This window comes from Barbus barbus (assembly GCF_936440315.1).
Source record: "Barbus barbus genome assembly, chromosome: 7".
Classification (NCBI taxonomy): domain Eukaryota; kingdom Metazoa; phylum Chordata; class Actinopteri; order Cypriniformes; family Cyprinidae; genus Barbus; species Barbus barbus.
Genome location: NC_136735.1, coordinates 13,402,995 through 13,421,248, shown reverse-complemented (window position 1 = coordinate 13,421,248; position 18,254 = coordinate 13,402,995). Strand labels below are relative to the sequence as shown.

The 18,254-nt window shown below is 36.5% G+C and overlaps 1 protein-coding gene across 1 annotated transcript; it reads left to right on the top strand.

The window, feature by feature from the left end:
• The first annotated feature begins 14,584 nt into the window (after positions 1-14,584).
• LOC306873201 (G-protein coupled receptor 26-like) lies at positions 14,585-17,248 on the top strand. The gene is made up of 3 exons (XM_079422311.1): positions 14,585-15,612; positions 15,705-15,818; positions 16,675-17,248. Exons 1-3 carry the CDS (start codon positions 14,942-14,944, stop codon positions 16,934-16,936), a joined length of 1,047 nt encoding a protein of 348 aa, XP_079278437.1. The 5' UTR covers positions 14,585-14,941; the 3' UTR covers positions 16,937-17,248.
• The last annotated feature ends 1,006 nt before the right edge of the window (positions 17,249-18,254 follow it).

Sequence of the window (18,254 nt, the reverse complement as noted above, 5' to 3'; positions counted from 1 at the left end):
TTTTGGTTTGGTAACAGACAAAGCAATATTTGGTCAATTTTTTCCAGTACTCTCAATGGCAAAGTTGAATCAGTAGCGTAAGAAAAAGAGTTGCAGCCATATGAGGTTCTGTCAACATAGAACTTGTGCATTACACCATACTTTTCCGCTTATTATTGTTGTGTAAACATGCATTAGATGGACATCTTTGTTTTGCTTGAATTTCATGAAACTTAGACCTAGGTTTTTACCCATTCCACACCTCGCCTCTTGACTTGTGAACTGTGGTGAGTTTTCAGCATTAAAACGATGCATTTAGAGTGTTTAGCATGGTTGGCCATATGAAAAGAAAAAAGAGGAATTAGTTCTCTTTGAGGTGGGACTGGTTGAGCAGGAGTTTATACTTCAATTCCTGGAACTGTTTTCTCTCTCGTCACCATCCTAAATCCTTACAGACAGATGTTATGAAATAGCTTGCTGCAATCCAGGACTTCCTCTGTTTCCAATAATTCACAGTTTATAGTTTCTTAAAATATATTTTGAAGAATGTTGCTGGATAAGATGTTCTCAACAAACGTTGTAACCTACTTTCCTTTTAAGGTGATCTCAGACATTCAAGAGCAGTTCTGCAGTGTTATTTCTCCAAGGCATAATCCACAACATCTAGCAAAGCCTGCAGTGACTCCACCGCTGTCCTGAAGACAGGTAGGTGTGATTGGCCCACTGGTGGAATGTGACACTTATCTGTGCAAACAAACACATCTCATCTACACAGACAGCACAAACAAATTATAGCACACTTGATTTTGTTTCTTCAAACATATTAGCAGTGGTTGCAATATGTGCAAAATACAATAATGTTAGGCGCGAGTTTCACATGGTCACTCTAGACACTATTTCACACACAGTTAAGTCTGAAATATTAAGTAAATATTTAAAAAATAAAAACAATTTGGCTTAACCCTCAAAAGACGAAAAATGTCAAAAACTGTGTGTTAATAAACTGTATTATTTGGAAGGATACGCAATACCTGATGCATCCTGTCTTGAGTGTATGATTCATATAATTCAAGTTCGCAGGCAACCATTTTCTGGAAGTAGGTCACTTCTGAACACATGTCCACTGTCTGACTCACACGCCAGTTCCTCTCTACTCTGTTCTGAGGTCATTTAGAAGTAAAGTGTTTGTGTATCTTCAGCAGTTTGTTATTTACTAGTAAGAGAATTAAAAACAAATATTTATACACTGAGAATCTTTAAGGTTATGTTTATAGAGTCATTTTGACATATTTGTGCTTTTTGACATGGGCTGTGAGACTGTGTGCATATAATAATTTAGTATAGCATTAAGCAAGATGATGTAACTGGCTCATCTAAGGACAAGAAGAAGACATAACTAAGTGTCTGATTTTTATTTCAAGAGTTGGCAAGGCTGAACATTCACAAACATTCTAGCTTTGCTAACATTATTGTGTTTATTCTAGAATATTTGTTGTTCTCAGCTTGTTTGTGAGCTGTTCTTCCAGCCGAGGTTTGCTTCAGTCTCACACTGCAAAAAGTAATTTTCTTATTATAATTTTTTTCCAGTTAAAATATTGAACAAGATAAAATATACTTGACAAATCACCTCACCTGAAAAATGTTGTTAGATTCATGCCAATTTCAAAAAGTCAATTCAAGATAAATTATTTGATCCCCTGCTGATTTTGTACGTTTGCCCACTGACAAAGAAGTGATCAGTATATAATTTTAATGGTAGGCTTATTTGAACAGTGAACAGGTCCCTCTCCTCAAGAAAGCACATTTACAGGCCCGTCTGAAGTTTGCCAATGATTCAGAGGAGAACTGGGTGAAAGTGTTGTGGTCAGATGAGACCAAAATCGAGCTCTTTGGCATCAACTCAACTCGCCGTGTTTGGAGGAGGAGGAATGCTGCCTATGACCCCAAGAACACCATCCCCACCATCAAACATGGAGGTGGAAACATTATGCTTTGGGAGTGTTTTTCTGCTAAGGGGACAGGACAACTGCACCGCATCAAAGGGACAATGGACTGAGCAGGTGGGTATTGCAGCATGATAATGACCCAAAACACACAGCCAAGGCAACAAAGGAGTGGCACAAGAAGAAGCACATTAAGGTCCTGGAGTGGCCTAGCCAGTCTACAACCCTTCATCCCATAGAAAATCTGTGGAGGGAGCTGAAGGTTCGAGTTGCCAAAAGTCAGCCTCGAAACCTTAATGACTCGGAGAGGATCTGCAAAGAGGAGTGGGACAAAATCGCTCCTGAGATGTGTGCAAACCTGGTGGCCAACTACAAGAAATGTCTGACCTCTGTGATTGCCAACAAGGGTTTTGCTATCAAGTACTAAGTCATGTTTTGCGAAGGGGTCAAATACTTATTTCATTCATTAAAATGCATATCAATTTATAACTTTTTTGAAATGCATTTTTTAATTTAGCTTTCACATTTTTCCTATTCCACATACTGAATGAATGAATGAATGATGCATTTATATAGCGCATTTATTGTGTATTGCCGTACACCCAAAGCGCTTTACAATCATGTGGGGGGTCTCTCCTCAACCACCACCAGTGTGCAGCATCCACTTGGAATTAACATACTATGTTAGTGAGTAAGATCCTGAATAACGTTGAGAGTTATAAGGATGATGCAGTATTCTTTTTGGCAGCCAACACACTTTCTCATGTACGTGTCCTAGTTTATTTTGGAGCAAGTAAAGCCAAAGCTGTGACAAAGCGGTCTGAAAACTCAAGACCTTTACTGTGGACTTGATCTGCACTTCAGAAACCTTTTGTCTGGTTGTTTTGGTTCATGTTGTGGTAGAGCTGTAGGATTATGCCATTATTGTGGATTTTGGGGCAGACTTCAGTTATAGTATTTTAGATTTTTTTAAACAGTGTTTAATGGTATAAATTCCTAAAATATACTGGACTGATTTTGACCTAACAGGTTAATACCAGAGCCATAGCACAGCAGAAGCACACATGCTTATGGCACATCAGGTTTTTACTGCTCCTGTGAGGAAACAAGTCTGAGGCCAAACAGCGTCATTTCACAACCCCACATACTCCTCCTCCCTCGTGCTATTTCCTGTCATCTTTCTTTAATAAAAGACCAAACCTTTTCTTGGCAAAAGTTAAAATAGGGTTCTTTGACGTCTCCATTTCCTACAATCTTGGATAAAGCTTGGATAAAGTGGTGAAGGCAGACAGATATACTTTCTGTCTAGAACAGTTTGTTAGGCTATATTACAATTAGAGATGTAGTGAGCACCCTCTGGAGGAACAAACCAATCAAGCTCATGCCACATGCACCTATAAAAAAGAATATTGCAGATTGTTTGACCCTTATTAACTATTGTTTTAAGTGCTGTTTCATTCATTTATTTACATATCTTTTGTAACAGCAATGTGTACTTGTTCGATGTTACTGCATGTTTTGACAAGAAATTCTTTGAAAGATGTTTAACTTTTTTCACTTTACTGTAAACACTGCTTGGTTCCAGCTATGACTGACTTACTCAAGCTGTCCATAACTATAAATATCTTCTCTTGTTTTTGAAGACAGTACTTTTGACCGACCACTAGGTGATGCTGTTTGTTTAGACATAAGTTAAGTCCTGCTCTGTGAGAGACGTGGCACAGTGCTGCATCTACTTTCTTGTGTTTATTCTAGTATAATAGCCTTTCTCAGGATGGTTATTAGTACCAGAATTGTTTTTCCTCCACATTTTTGCTTAATTCTCATCTTCAAATGTCAGCGAACATCAGCAAAAATGTTCTTAATTAACATTTTTCGTTTTGTAGCTGAAACATCTAGTAACAAGTAACAATCCATATTCCCAGTATTGCAAATATTAGTCCATCTGAAAAGTCCTTCTCTCCGTGTTTAGTTGTTTAATGATTTAACATCACTGTACATTCCTAAATTTCTTAGCTTTAAAATTAATTAAATATGTATAGTGTTTATTCTCTGAAAAGGAGTCTTATCATATGCAATTTACCTCCTATTTGAACTTGTTTAGAAATTTCTACTGAAAAACAACACTTAATTAATGATTAAGGGGAAAAAAGATGCACAAATATGCATGGTGATATATTTTAATACTGACAGTGCATGCCAGATCTCCTTCATATGTATAACACACTCTCTCTCTTTCACACTAATTGTGTAACAGAGCATTATAATAGGACGGCAAGCCAGAAGTCATCTATATGCTCCTTTCAAATGCTATTCCCAAAGTAAAAACAAATATATATATACAAATAATAGAAAATAGAGTAATATTACAAATATAAGAGCATGGACAGGCAGTCATGTAAACAGTGGTTTGTGTTGTTTCAGTGTCAGGAGGGTTTAGGGATGTCAAACAGTGATTTAGGTCTCTTTTTTTCTTTCTCTTCCTGTTACTTTTGCACCATTGAGCATCACTCACAGAAACATACAATTACAGAATGAGCTGATCCAGAGGAGCCCTCCCACAGAGTCTCCTTAGCTAGAGTGACCATCCAACTTCTTTTTTTCTGGTCGTGTCCTGGCCAGGATTTCTAAGTTGCCTAAAATGTCTGGGATTTGGCTATGTTTTCCTATTGTTTTCACACTGAAAAGTAGTTTGACCAATAGCATGCAGGCATTGTACATAATCAGTCATGGTGTGCGAGAAAGTGGGATCTACAGAGAACTGTCAAAGCAATGCAGATAAACACACAATATATGAGGACTGTAGAGAGCAAGTCAAACAATGGCAAATCCCGATCAGCACATGTCCAGGAAAAAATAGGATGTATGATCACCCTACCCTAGCATGGAGGTTTTTCTTCAAGCGGTAAAAAATCATTGGAGATTCATACCTCTGGAACACATAGTAGACAAAAGCGGTTAAACACCAGTCACAGACACACTGGCATCTGCTCCACTGTCACTTGGCCAGTACAGATTATCTGTTTCCTGCACACGCTGTGCTAATACTCACGTTATGACATCTGGTTTATGGATAAAAAGATAAGATGATTTTTAGATGATAATTAAAGTTGTTAAACTCATTGCATGTTAAATGCATGCACAAAACCAATCTTAAGTCGCTGGGGTATATTTGTAGAAATAGCCAAAAATACATTGTATGGGTCAAAATTATTGATTTTTCTTTTATGCCAAAAATCATTAGGATATTAAGTAAAGATCATGTTCCATGAACATATTTTGTAAATTTACTACTGTAAATATATCAAAACCTCATTTTTGTAGGCGATTTTCTCAATATTTAGATTTCTTTTGCACCCTCAGATTCCAGATTTTCAAATTGTTATATCTCAGCCAAATATTGCCTGATCCTAACAAACAATACATCAATGGAACAATACATCTTATTTATTCAGCTGATGTATAAATCTCAGTTAATCTTTAAATCTCAGACACTTATGACTGGTTTTGCAGGGTTGCATGTTGTATACACTCAAAACCCCCAACCTCAAATGCACAGATACATGCATAAATTTATGGGATGTCCTTTTAGAGAGCCAGCATGCAAATTTGATCATATCTAGCTCATCTGTGGCCATACTGCAGCATTTGGAGATTCTCTGTGTCATTTCACTTGATGACTTGCCAGAATTTGTAATGGCAGTCACTCTCTTTGAAAGCTTTTGTCTCGATGTCAAACAAAGAAGATTTGCTTTTATTGGTTTGTTTGCAAGCTATATAGTTATATTACCTTTAATGCTCTTCATAACACCAGTTAAAACCATCAGTATAAACCACTGAGTATAAACACTGAATCTTTTGGTCGATCTGCCGGGTTCATGGCTGTGATATGTAAATGACCCATCTGTCAGAGAAAGTCATCCACATGCCAACTACATCTCAATGAGTCCTGAGTCGACCCCAAAAAGCCCACAGGCTATCGATGACATTTTGTTGTCTCACAGTATATGCTTGATAGATGTGAAACTTGCTATCTGTAATGCATGTCAGTCAGACAGTGATTATGTGGTAAAGGTCACATGAGGAGACAATACAGGGTCGAACCCAGACACAAGAAACTGTGCAATCACAGAAAATCTACAAATCAGGAACAGATAATCATTCTAATCTCTGGCACTGGCAGTTGAGAGATTAGTTACAGCTGTTACTAAGCAGCATTAAAATGAGGAGACTAACTATAAAGTAATTTCATGATTTTATTAGCTAAAAGTGTATCTCGATTAAAACTATATATGGGCTGAGTTGTATGTGGATGAGTTTGTTTTTGTGTCTGTAAGCTACATCTCAGAGAAGAGCCTGATTCATGTACTGAATGTATGTTGGACTGCTGACCAATGCTTCCTTTAGGCATAGACTGTAATTTGTAGTTGTAGTAGTGATGACACTTACAAAAGACAACTAATTTATGAGTTTGAGTTAGCTCACATTAGTTTTTAGATTTAATGTAACCCATGTGGCAATGTAATATATGACATAAATTGCCCTATATAAAGTGATAATGCCATGTTACCTAGAAGGCGATATATAGTTCTTTACAGATTCTTTCTGATCTTAAAAGAGACATTTGTATGACATACAATTTAGGGCACCCACATGCAAACGGGTTTTGACTGATGAAAGCATCTTTTTTGTTGGCTTTATGTAGGCTGCAGGTTTATGTTTGTAGTTTAAGTCTGTAATAAACCATTTGGAAAATTATATATTAGGCTATGTTTAACATTAAACAACATTAAAGGCCAAGCCAAAATCCAGGAAGTGAAAACTGATTTAAGACCGGATTTAAGTATAAACTAAACACTTGAGGGATGTACAGTACAACTATCTCAGACATCAAATGTAGTTCAAGGGCCAGTAGTTTGAGACACCAGATCTGTTTTTTTTTTTCTCTCTCTCTCTTTTGTACTATTTCCAGATGTTATTTATTTTCAACAATTGAGGCCACTCTGTGGTGTTCTGATGAAATTCTAGACAATGGGCCTGGGCTGATAATTTTGTATGAAAACACAGCAGTTGTGTACACTACACACATATCTACACAAATACTGTAATTGTTATGTTCCTTGTAATGTTGATGATTCTGATTTCTTGTAAAAGAGAATGTACTGTATGTCCACACCTAGTAATTTGCATAAAACACTCCAACTGTGTCTGTAAGTGCTTTCTGCTCTCTCTCCCTCTCCCTCTCTCTCTCTCTCTCTCTCTCTCTCTCTCTCCTGTGTGCTCATGCACTCTCTCATGTATTACTCATGCTTGAGCTTCAGCTGCTACATTTTGTCATTTCATTTTTATTTATTGTTATTCAAAAAAAGCAATACTTTGCTTAGTTATTCTATTTATGATAATATACACTTACAACTCAAAAGTTGGTGGGGGGTAATGGGTCCTTAAGATTTTTTAAATGCTTTCGAAAGAATTCTCTTAAGATCACCAAGGCAGCATATTTCATCAACAGTAGAGTAAAAACAGTAATAATTTGAAATATTATTATTACAATTTAAAATAAATATTTCAATTTAATGCATCCTAGATCAACTTAATGCATCCTTGCTCAATAAAAATATTACTTTCTTTCAGACAAACAGATCTTACTTAATCTGAACTTTTGAATGGTTGCAAATTACTTTTTTTTTCACTCAAAAATAATGTTTCATCGGTATGTTCACACTAAAATTTATACTAAAAACTACATTTATGCGAAGATGTGGTTTCAGCTGGTTTTGCATTTTATTGTAATTTAGTATACATTTTAGTGTGAACGTATTGATGAAACATTATTTTTGTGTGAAAAAATTAAAAATATGCTAGTAATTGAGACCCAGCGTCTATGCATATGTTGTTGTCCACTGTTGAATTTTCCTCATAACCTCAGAGGAACAGACTTTTAATCACTCACTCCTTCAGAGTTCTATTTTGGGAGGCTGACGTAAGCACATGTGGCCATTTATGCAGCCCGCCTCGCTAGAGAGTTTGCACACAGAGTGATAGGGGAGAGGGAACTGCATGCTTTTGCACAATTGTACTCTGGCAATTACTGACTGAATCCCAGCTCCACAGAGACACACACTAACACTATTACAAATGGAGCACTATTATAATCTGGACACATATTATGTAAAACTATTATGAAAAATGAAATAGCAAAGGTGATGGAGATGATGAAACCAAGCAAATAGGCTGTGTTTTATTCTCCTGGCTGAAAACTGGCAGTGTTTGAAGATTTCAAATAGCAGACACATTTTCTAGCACTCACCAAGATGAAAGGCCTTCCAGAAAGCATGTTATGTGTTTTCTCACATACTCTCTAATGCTTTTTATGAAGATATTTCTGTCTGTCTTTCAACGTTTGTCATTCTGCATGATCTCCTTTTGTCCTTGTCCAGGAACGTCTTTCCAACTGCATTCTTCACATTTGTTCAATTAATTCTACTCTACAGATCTGCCAGCAGATGGAAAGAGGAAGAGAGCACTTGCTTTGTTTTTTATTTATGTCACAGCAGTAGCAGACCCACCGTCTCTCAGAGCAGCAGGTGCTTGTGGGTGATAAGAACTCTCTGTCAACTGGTTCACTCTCACCTGTCACACTCAGACCGCTGTAGAGTGCTAGACACAGTCAGACTGCTGCAATGTGTGTGTGTGGGTGTGCACATCGAATGAGCAATACATGAATTAAATAAAATGAAAGCAAATAATAAAATCATTACTTTAATTAATACCTCAATTCAGCTTCATTTGATTTATTTTCATTAGTTATTTCCATTAAATTTTAGTTTCTTTCAATAATTAAAGAGAAACAAATCTAACGTTTTTAGTTTCACGGAGTTACAATAAAACAATTAGTTAATGCATTAGTCAATATGATCATTATTTTACAGCTTATATTAACCTTTGTTAACTTATTTTAGTTCACAGTGCGCTATCTAATGTTAACAGATAAACTTTTTAATGTATTAGTGAATGTAGAAATTAATATTGATTATTTATATTTAATGCATATTGTTTATTTGTGGTTCATGTTCACCACACTCTTAAAAATAAAGGTTCCAAAAGAGTATTTGGCTGTGATACCATAGAAAAGCCATTTTCGGTTCTAAAAGAACCTTTAAGTGAACAGTTAAAAAAAGAACCATATTTTCAAAGTGTGAAGAACATTTGAATAATCCATAGAGACACTTTTATTAAAGAACTTTTATTTTTAAGAGTGTAATGTAGTTAACTAATGCTAAAAAATGAAACCTTAGAAGTGTTACCAAATTCTCTAATAATTATTTTACAGACTAGCTTATAAAAGTGGTCCATATAACATGCACATTCAATGCTTTCTCAAAATATACCATAACTTTTTGTGAATCATTCAGACATCCACTGTCTGAATGATTCATTTCAAATTGGACTGGTGTGGTTCTAGTTCTCAGTGACTCAGTGATGACCCAGTGATGGTGTGGAAGATTATTTGTTGATAGCGACTTTGGTCTATCGAGTTTGCTCATTTTGTTTTACTAAAATCTGAAACTTTTATGGTGGGTGTTTCTTTTCTGAAGCTTAAAAGCTGCAGTACCTATTAAAGGGATAGTCCGGCCAGAAAAGTAAAACTCTGTCTTCATTTACCCTCATGTTGTTCTAAACCTATAGAAGATATTTTGAAGATTGTTGGTAACCGAACAGTTTCAGCATATGAACAAAAAAATATATAATGCAAGTCAATGGGAACCAAAAGTATTTGGTTCCAACAATCTTAAAAAGAATAGTCTTTATAGATTATTTATTCAAAATATTTTTTATAGTGCATTATTGTATGTGGACTGTAAGTATTGGAGACTATGGAAGGAGCCAGCACTGATTACAGCGGTATTGCTGTTTGCAATAAATACATTACTGGGGGGCTTACACAATTCCATTATAAACAAGGCAAAATGAAGCTAAGTGGCTTGTAAAAACAAGGAGAGGTGGTTTAAGGCAGGGTAAGAATGGCTTAGTCACATGGATTAAATTAAGAGCCCAAGTAAATAAAAATGAACCGCAACTTGCTGTTATGAATACATATAGTTAAAGTTACTGCAAGCGTGGGGAAGTTATGCTGAAATTATGCTAATAAAACATACCTTTCTGCTGTAAAAAAAGGAATAAATATTATGTGCTTTAATTTCGACAGATAATTAAGTGTTGATAAAATCTTACTGTATGATGTCAATAAATATTACGATAGGAAACTTTTGACTTTGGGATGTGTTATATAATGTACTCATAAGTCATAATAAGATGGATTTTGAAAGAAAATGTCCCCATCCATTTGAACACACACACACACACACACATACAAGTGGAAAGCCCATTAAATCAAAAGGGAAAACAAGTTCATTGCAAAACTGAAATTTTCGTGTAATAAGTTGCTAACAAAGGAATTAAACAGGAACTATCACCCACAGCAGTGAACTCCTTAAAACCCCAGAGTGCTTGAGAAGCTGGAAAAGTAATGGAATTTTTGTGTAGGAGCAGCGTATTTCACAACAGGCTTTGGGTTCACTCCAGGCTAGCCTGGTTCGGGGTCCACTTTCACTCAGTGTGATTAAATCTTATTTTGTGTTATTTCATCAACATTATTCTTGTGAACTTACCCTCTGAGATGATACCAATCAGCCACAACTTTCAGGCATAAACCATCTGGAGGGGTTTTCAGCCAGCATAGTCACACAAGATGTTAATCAGCACACCACAACATTATGTAGCAAACAAGATAAGAAATGCAAACAAAGCAGTTTTCCTGAGAAAAACATGTAGTACAACATATAGATGCTTACACTATCAGTTAGTGACAGAATACATCCTATAGTTGTCTAATATTGCACTTGAATAATTTATGGAATGTTTTTACTGCCTCTTTCTTTACATTTTATGACCTGGTATTTTTACCTGCATGTTAGATATCGGATCTGTTAAGGTAATTTAGAGCTGTCATCTGTGGGTATAGATGCTGTTTAGAGCCTCTAATAAATATAACACGAGATGAACAATACAGGTGAAACCCTTTTATAAACAGTAACAGAGGAAACTGTTTCCCATCCTTCCCTTGAACTTCTCCAAACTGGACGGGGGGACATTATGGAGTTAAAGCATTTTAAACTAATACTTACCATTAATATTTAATCTTTAAAACACAATTACACATTGAGAAAACATGCCTACACACGACATCACACAGAAGAACAACAAGAACTGCATGCAATGAGCCCAGTTCTAGACTCAGCTGAACTTTCAGCGACAGCAGTTTTAGTGAATAATTCACAAAAGCCTGCAGTGCAGAGGAAAAAGCATGTTGTTTTTAAGTGGTTTGTGTACCTAAATGTTCAGATTTTAGTATTTGATAAGGAAAATGCAGTCCATATAAAATATGTCGGTCCAAAACCAATAAGACCTTCATTCATCTTCAGAACACAAATTAAAATATTTTTGATGAAATCCAAGAGCTGTCTGACCCTGCATAGACAGCAATGAAACTACCACGTTCCAGGCCCAGAAAGGTAGTAAGGACGTCGTTAAAATAGTCCATGTGACATCAGTGGTTCAATCATAATTTTATGAAGCAACGAGAATACTTTTTTTGATGTGCGATAGACAGGAAAGAGAAGAAATTGTTGAACAAAGTCATTATGTTTTGTTCTCTTTGCGTGCAAAAATAGTCTTGTAGCTTTTACAGTTTGCTGTTGAACTACTGATGTCACATGGATTATTTTATCGATGTCCTTACTACCTTTCAATTCAATTTCAATTTAATTTGTGTTCTGAAGATGAATGAAGGTCTTATGGGTTTTGGAACAACATAAGAGTGAGTAATTAATGACAGAATTTTAATTTTTGAGTGAACTAATACTTAAATGTTCTTTGAGGGAACCCAAAATGGATTTTCTATGGCATCACTGTGAAAACCTCCTTTTGAAATCTTTATTTTTAAGAGTGTACAGTAGAGTAATTCCACAGAGATTCAGTTTATGTATTTGCAAATTCACATTACAATGTCCATTTCATTTATTTATATATATTAGAGCCATTTACAACCTTACTAAATCAACTAGTCCTCCACTTTCCCCAATAACATTAAAACATCTTTTAATGTTATTGGGGAAAAAAACAAAAAAACATTATGGCTATTGATCTTAAGTGAAAGCACATTATTTTACATCTATACATGGATGAAAAGAGTTTGATCTTTTGCTAATGCTAGCCAGCCTGCTGTGCGTGCGCCTGTGGTTCATGGAAGCTGGAGGGGGTGGATGGTCAACCTGTCTTATCATATTAACATAACTGAAGCAATAGCAGAACCACCAGTCTTCTCTTCCTCTCGTTCTTATATGTGTTTTCATGTATATTTACATTACTAGTTTTAATACACAAAGAACATAACAGTTTGTTTACAGTAAATTCAAACACAATTATAATGTCCTTATCGTACCTTTGATAAATATGGGGTGTAATACTGGAAGTCATGGTTTGGTTAGATACAGCAAACAGTCTGTTGATTCTATGACATTTTATTAGGCCACTTAATTTGATAAAGACATAAATATAGCAGCAGATGTGATCCTGGATCAGACCAAATGTAGGTTTATTACTGTTGTTGATGCAATAAATGACAATATGGTGTGTGTGTGTCACGGTTTCCTATTATTCCCACAAGGATGATAAAAGCTGGAATCGCCCTTGTGGGAACCAACCAATGATTTGTCATGGAAAAAATGGCTGATTAATCATATTTTTTTCTTAATGCAAATGCAGAAAGGACAGGGATTAGAAAGTTTCATTATCTTGGTATAAAATGGAAATGGACATTCCTCACGATGACAGAAAAACAAATTTCTTTTTTTTTTTTGGAGAAACTTGTTTATAGCCTACTTTGTTTATGTGGGGGAAAATGTCTAGAGGTGTCCATGTAGATGTGATTCAGTTTTCTGGCTCACAGTGTACTGTACAGTACACCTCCATATGCAAAATAAACAACCTCATCCTGCCTTAGATATCCTGTTATATAATCTCTCTCTTTTTATATATGAAAATAGAGAGAGGGAAAGAAAGAACAAGGTATACCCTGACTGTTGACATCTTAAGTGGCTCTGCCATCAGCACTTTATTGCATAACGTCCTCCCAGGGATGAAAATGTGAAAACAAAAAGGTTTCCTTCTTTACCACAGGACACTTCCAATGCACATTTTGAAGAGGTTTTCCATCAACATACCTTAAAATAACTATGATCAGAGCTAATAAGTAAACATGATGAGAGCATTACACATATTAGCCTATGTCAGTGTGTGGAAGAGCCTCTGAACATATAGTGTTGTAATCTGTTTTTTTTTTTTTTTTTCCAACAGCTTAATCACAACAGAGACATTTTTCAGCTGTATTCTGTGCCAGAGCATAATATAATATACAGTATGATTACACCATGTTGTGTTACCAAAGCATAAATGAAGTGATAAACTTTTTGGTATCACTTTTCCATCAAATAAGATTACACAGTCACCTGGCTCTAAATACAGAGGACTCTTATTTGAAATCATCTTAAAACATAATGGAAGTTTTCTCTCATTATTTAATGAATAATTTTCCAATTGCCATTTTGTGAGATAAAGAAAATCCTTAAATCCTTAAGAGGAATCTTTAGTCTCACTGTACACGATAGTACACACACCAGCAGCCGCAAAATACCACAGCGGCAGATGTGTTTCAAAAATTATCCTCAGTGATTAAAGAAGAAGAAAATAAACTCAAAAATGGAAAAATAAAGAGTCTAAAATAACTTTACAAGTTGCCATGGTAATGAAGAAAAAAATAGCTCTGGCTTTACCTGCTGAGGGCAGTCGTGTGTGTGTGTTTGAATGTGCTTGTAAAATAAATACGTGTTTCGCATTTGTTCTTCCAAGAAAAAAAGAAATGCAGAAGAAAATGGAAAATGTTATGTCAAAAAAGTCTTTACTGTACTATTCACTACTATAGCCAGTCAGGAGAGGCTATGCAATATAAAAATTACAGTAGCCTATCTCTCATTTTTTTAGCTGTTTATTTCCACGCTGTTAATTCTTTACTTACAATTTCCAGTTCCACAAAAGTAGTTAAATAAGGCGAGTTTATTTCTTCATCGGAACAGATTTAGACATTTTGCATTACATCACTTGCTCACCAGTGCATCCTCTGCAGTGAATGGGTGCCGTCAGAATGAGAGTCCAATCAGTTGATAAAAACATCACAATAATAGCCTACACAAGTAATCCACACGACTCCAATCCATTAAGTATGTCTTGTGAAGTGAAAAGCTGGATGTTTTTAATAAACAAACCCATTGTAAGATGTTTTTAATTTAAGACCGTTGCTTCCATCTGAATCAGGAGAGAAATGTGCACATATCAAGCACCGTGTACAAGGGAACACAGTCTAAAACAGTTCTAAACAAATAAGCAAAAGGTACTGTGTAATATGAATTCTTTTACTTTTTGCACTTCTTTGGGCTTAAAAGAATTCATATCTTCCATCGACAGTCTCTCCCACTGGCCAAACTGCAATTTGTCAATCAAACGTCACATGTAATAAACTGGCTGCACGTGAGCCGGGAGCGCTCAGAGAAGAAGAATTCAACGCGCATGAGCACGCGCTCCGACTGCGCGCTCTCAATTCACCTTATACTGTCGAACGCTTTGTATCACGGTGCCTAATTTAAAATCATACAAATATTAACTCCGTAGATTTGGACGACAGGATTCAGTTGGTTTCAAGGTGATGATGCGACGATAATCAAATCAGTCAAAGATCTCTTCAGCACACTGGACAGCACTCATCGACAATGACCGACACTTAACGGCTGTCATTTTCACCAAAGCAGAATGGAAAGCAGCAAAGATGAGCCATCGAGGACCCAAAGGGAGATCACGGACAAAAACTCGCAACAAATCAGCTGCTATTGACTTTGGACAGAGTCATGAACTTATTGGATATATTTCTAGAACTATTCATCGTTGTAATTGCAGTGGTGTCACTCGTGGCGAACTTGCTGGTGTTACTATGCTTCACCTGCAGCGCACAAGTTCGTGCACAGGTGCCAGGGATCTTCATCACGAACCTCTCATTCTGCAACATCCTCATCGCTGTTTTCAACATGCCTTCTACCCTGCTTGGGGTCGTAAAACACCAGAAGCCTTTCGGCGACCACTTTTGTTATACAGTGAGCTTTATGGATACTTTTCTGACTACCAACACGATGTTGAGCATGGCAGCTCTCAGCATAGACCGCTGGATAGCCGTGGTATTTCCTTTGACTTATCCCAGCAAAATGAAACTCAAGAATGCCGCGCTAATGGTCAGCTATGCCTGGCTTCACTCGCTCGCATTCTCGCTCACTGCTCTCCTGCTGTCATGGGTCGGTTACAGTCCCGCATACGCGTCTTGCACCGTGCATCTGAGAAAAGATGCTGAGAACCGCGGTCACTTCATGGTGTTCACCGCGGTCTTCCACGCGTGTACGTTCGCCCTCTCGCTTTTCATCCTATGCTTTGCCTACCTGAAAGTGCTACAAGTGGCGCGTTTCCATTGTAAGAGGATAGATGTCATAACGGTGCAGACACTTTTACTACTTGTCGACATTCATCCGAGGTACATTTAAAACATTATATAGCAACGATTACAATATTGTAGTACATATTATAAGCATGTGTATTCGTGACGTGTTCTTTGAAACTTTTTAGTGTAAAACAACGGTGCTTACTGGAGCAGAAGAAAAGGAGCCAGAGGGCCACTAAGAAAATCTGCATTTTCATCGGGTCATTCGTCCTGTGCTTCGCCCCCTATGTCATAACACGGTATTGCATTATGACAATACATATTTTAGTAGAATGGACGGAGAGCATAAAATAATACAAACAATTGTAAACATTTTGCAAATACTTTTAGCATGATACGGTGAGAAGTTATTATGATTTATGAGAACAGATATTATTTAAATAATAATAGTATGTTTTTATATGCATAGGCCTAATAGTACAGGGAAGACTGGGGCTAGTTGTCACATTTTTTTACTAGAGGGAATATTTCTCAGAGTAATGATAATATATACTAATTTACACATACTCTCTGATGTAAACAGATATTACAGTACTTCAATCGCAATAGTAAGTGCACTGTATAATAGTACAAAAGAGACTGGGGCTAGTTGTCACATTTTTTAGTGGGTTTATTATTGAAGACCAATATATGTGTATTTACATACCTTAAAGCACTGGATACAACAAAGCTATTGAACATTGTTAATAAAAATACTTTGTTGCAAGAAGGCCCTATTATATAATATGATTATTAAATAAACTTCTTTATTAATCTGTCTACTACTGGGTGCTGGAAAACACCAATTTATTGTAATTTGTTTACAACAGGGGTGGGGAATGTTGATCCTGGAGAGCCACTCTCCTGCAGAGTTTAGCTCCAACCCTGGGGGGGGGGGGGAACAAACAAACAAAACCTAACTGCATCCTGAAGACCTTGATTAACTGGTTCGGGTGTGTTTGATTAGGGTTGGAGCTAAACTCTGCAGGGACACTGGCCTTGCAAGATCAATGTTCCCCACCCCTGGTTTACAACATGGTCATTAATGTTCAATTCGTCCAATACAATGCCATATTAAATGTTTCTTTAATAATATAGATGATTCTTTTGTCCTAGACTGACTGAACTGGCTCCTTCAGTAAAAATCGACCGTTATTGGGGGATCATGAGCAAGTGCTTGGTGTACAGCAAAGCTGCGTCTGACCCTTTCGTCTATTCCCTCTTACGGCAACAATATAAGAAGGCCCTTGTTGGAATTTGCAACAGGATTTTGGGACGGAGCTTATACACACTTTCTGGTCACAGCAGTCCCTCAGACATGGAAAATGAATACTATTCACAAAGGGTTAACAAGCTGATGGAGGATAACTGTCACTAGAGCAGGTGAAAAAGGCTGACAGCTGACACCCTCAGAAATATGTGCTCAGCATTGGGCTGGTTAGTCAGTGGCTAAATACCACACCAAACTGCCTATAATTTCTGAAATAATGGCATACACTGTATCATTTTTCTGTCTGTTAAAACCATGGTATCTCAAAACGTTTGCCAATCACTGGATTTTCTTTTAGTGAATTCAGACCATGAAGTTTTGCGCACTCAACTGTTATAAATGTATGACTCTGTATTCACAACATAGTACTGTAATGTGTAATATAATGTACATTCTGAAATAAAATTATAGTAGAAGAGTAAGAATTGTATAGGTATTTATCATTGTAAGAAGCGATGACCTGCACTTACTTTAAAGAGCTAATTCTACCTGATTAATCCCTTAACATTTAGGTTTGTTGTGAATTAATGTATTTAGGTTGATTCAGTGCTGACGTGCCCGTTCAGTCCAGAACATGATTTTTTTTTTTTTGAGGGGGACACTTCCACTAACTCTACCCCAAAACCTACCCCTCACAGAAATCTTTCTGCATTTTTAGATTTTCAAAAAATGTAATTCTGTTTTTCTCATAGAGACCAAAAAAAACAACAACAATTGATATTTACTATATTTGTGGGGACACTTGGTCCCTGTAGCATGAGGAATAGCAGGACCACACACACACACACACACACACACACACACACAAACCATAAAAGTACATTAGCATGAAGACAAACCTACATCTCTCATGTAATTAAAAAAAATTACATATTCACAACTTTATTCTGGCAAGTGCAGCCATTTACTTGACACGAAAGGTCATTAAAACTCGTCCTAAAGCCACTCCAGTGTTGTCTTGGCAAGAAGTTGTAATGCTGAAATGTGAGCCCTAGTTTAAAAATTCTGTTTCTGTTTGATTCTGTATTCTTTTCATCTGTTGACCTCATCGAACTGCCCTTTTGGCAAACTCTGGTTGCAACAGTCATTTATCTTGTAGAAGTTATATGTCTTTTAGAATTAAATTACAGCTGATGGTCACATGATGTGAAAAAATATTATGAAACATCAATCATACCAAGCCATACTGAAGTGCATGGCTTTTTATCATTAAAAGTTGGTGTAACCAAATGCCAAGTTCTTTCATGAAACTCTAGATGGCACAGGCTGATGTTTTTTTTTAAACGTAACTGATGATATTCACAGCGTTAAACGACTTGGCACAAGCTGATTGGTTCATGTTGCTTATACAGCCAATGAGCTTACTGCTTTATATTTAAATGACTGCTTTGCAGGCCCGGATTAACACAGTGTAGTGCCCTAGGGT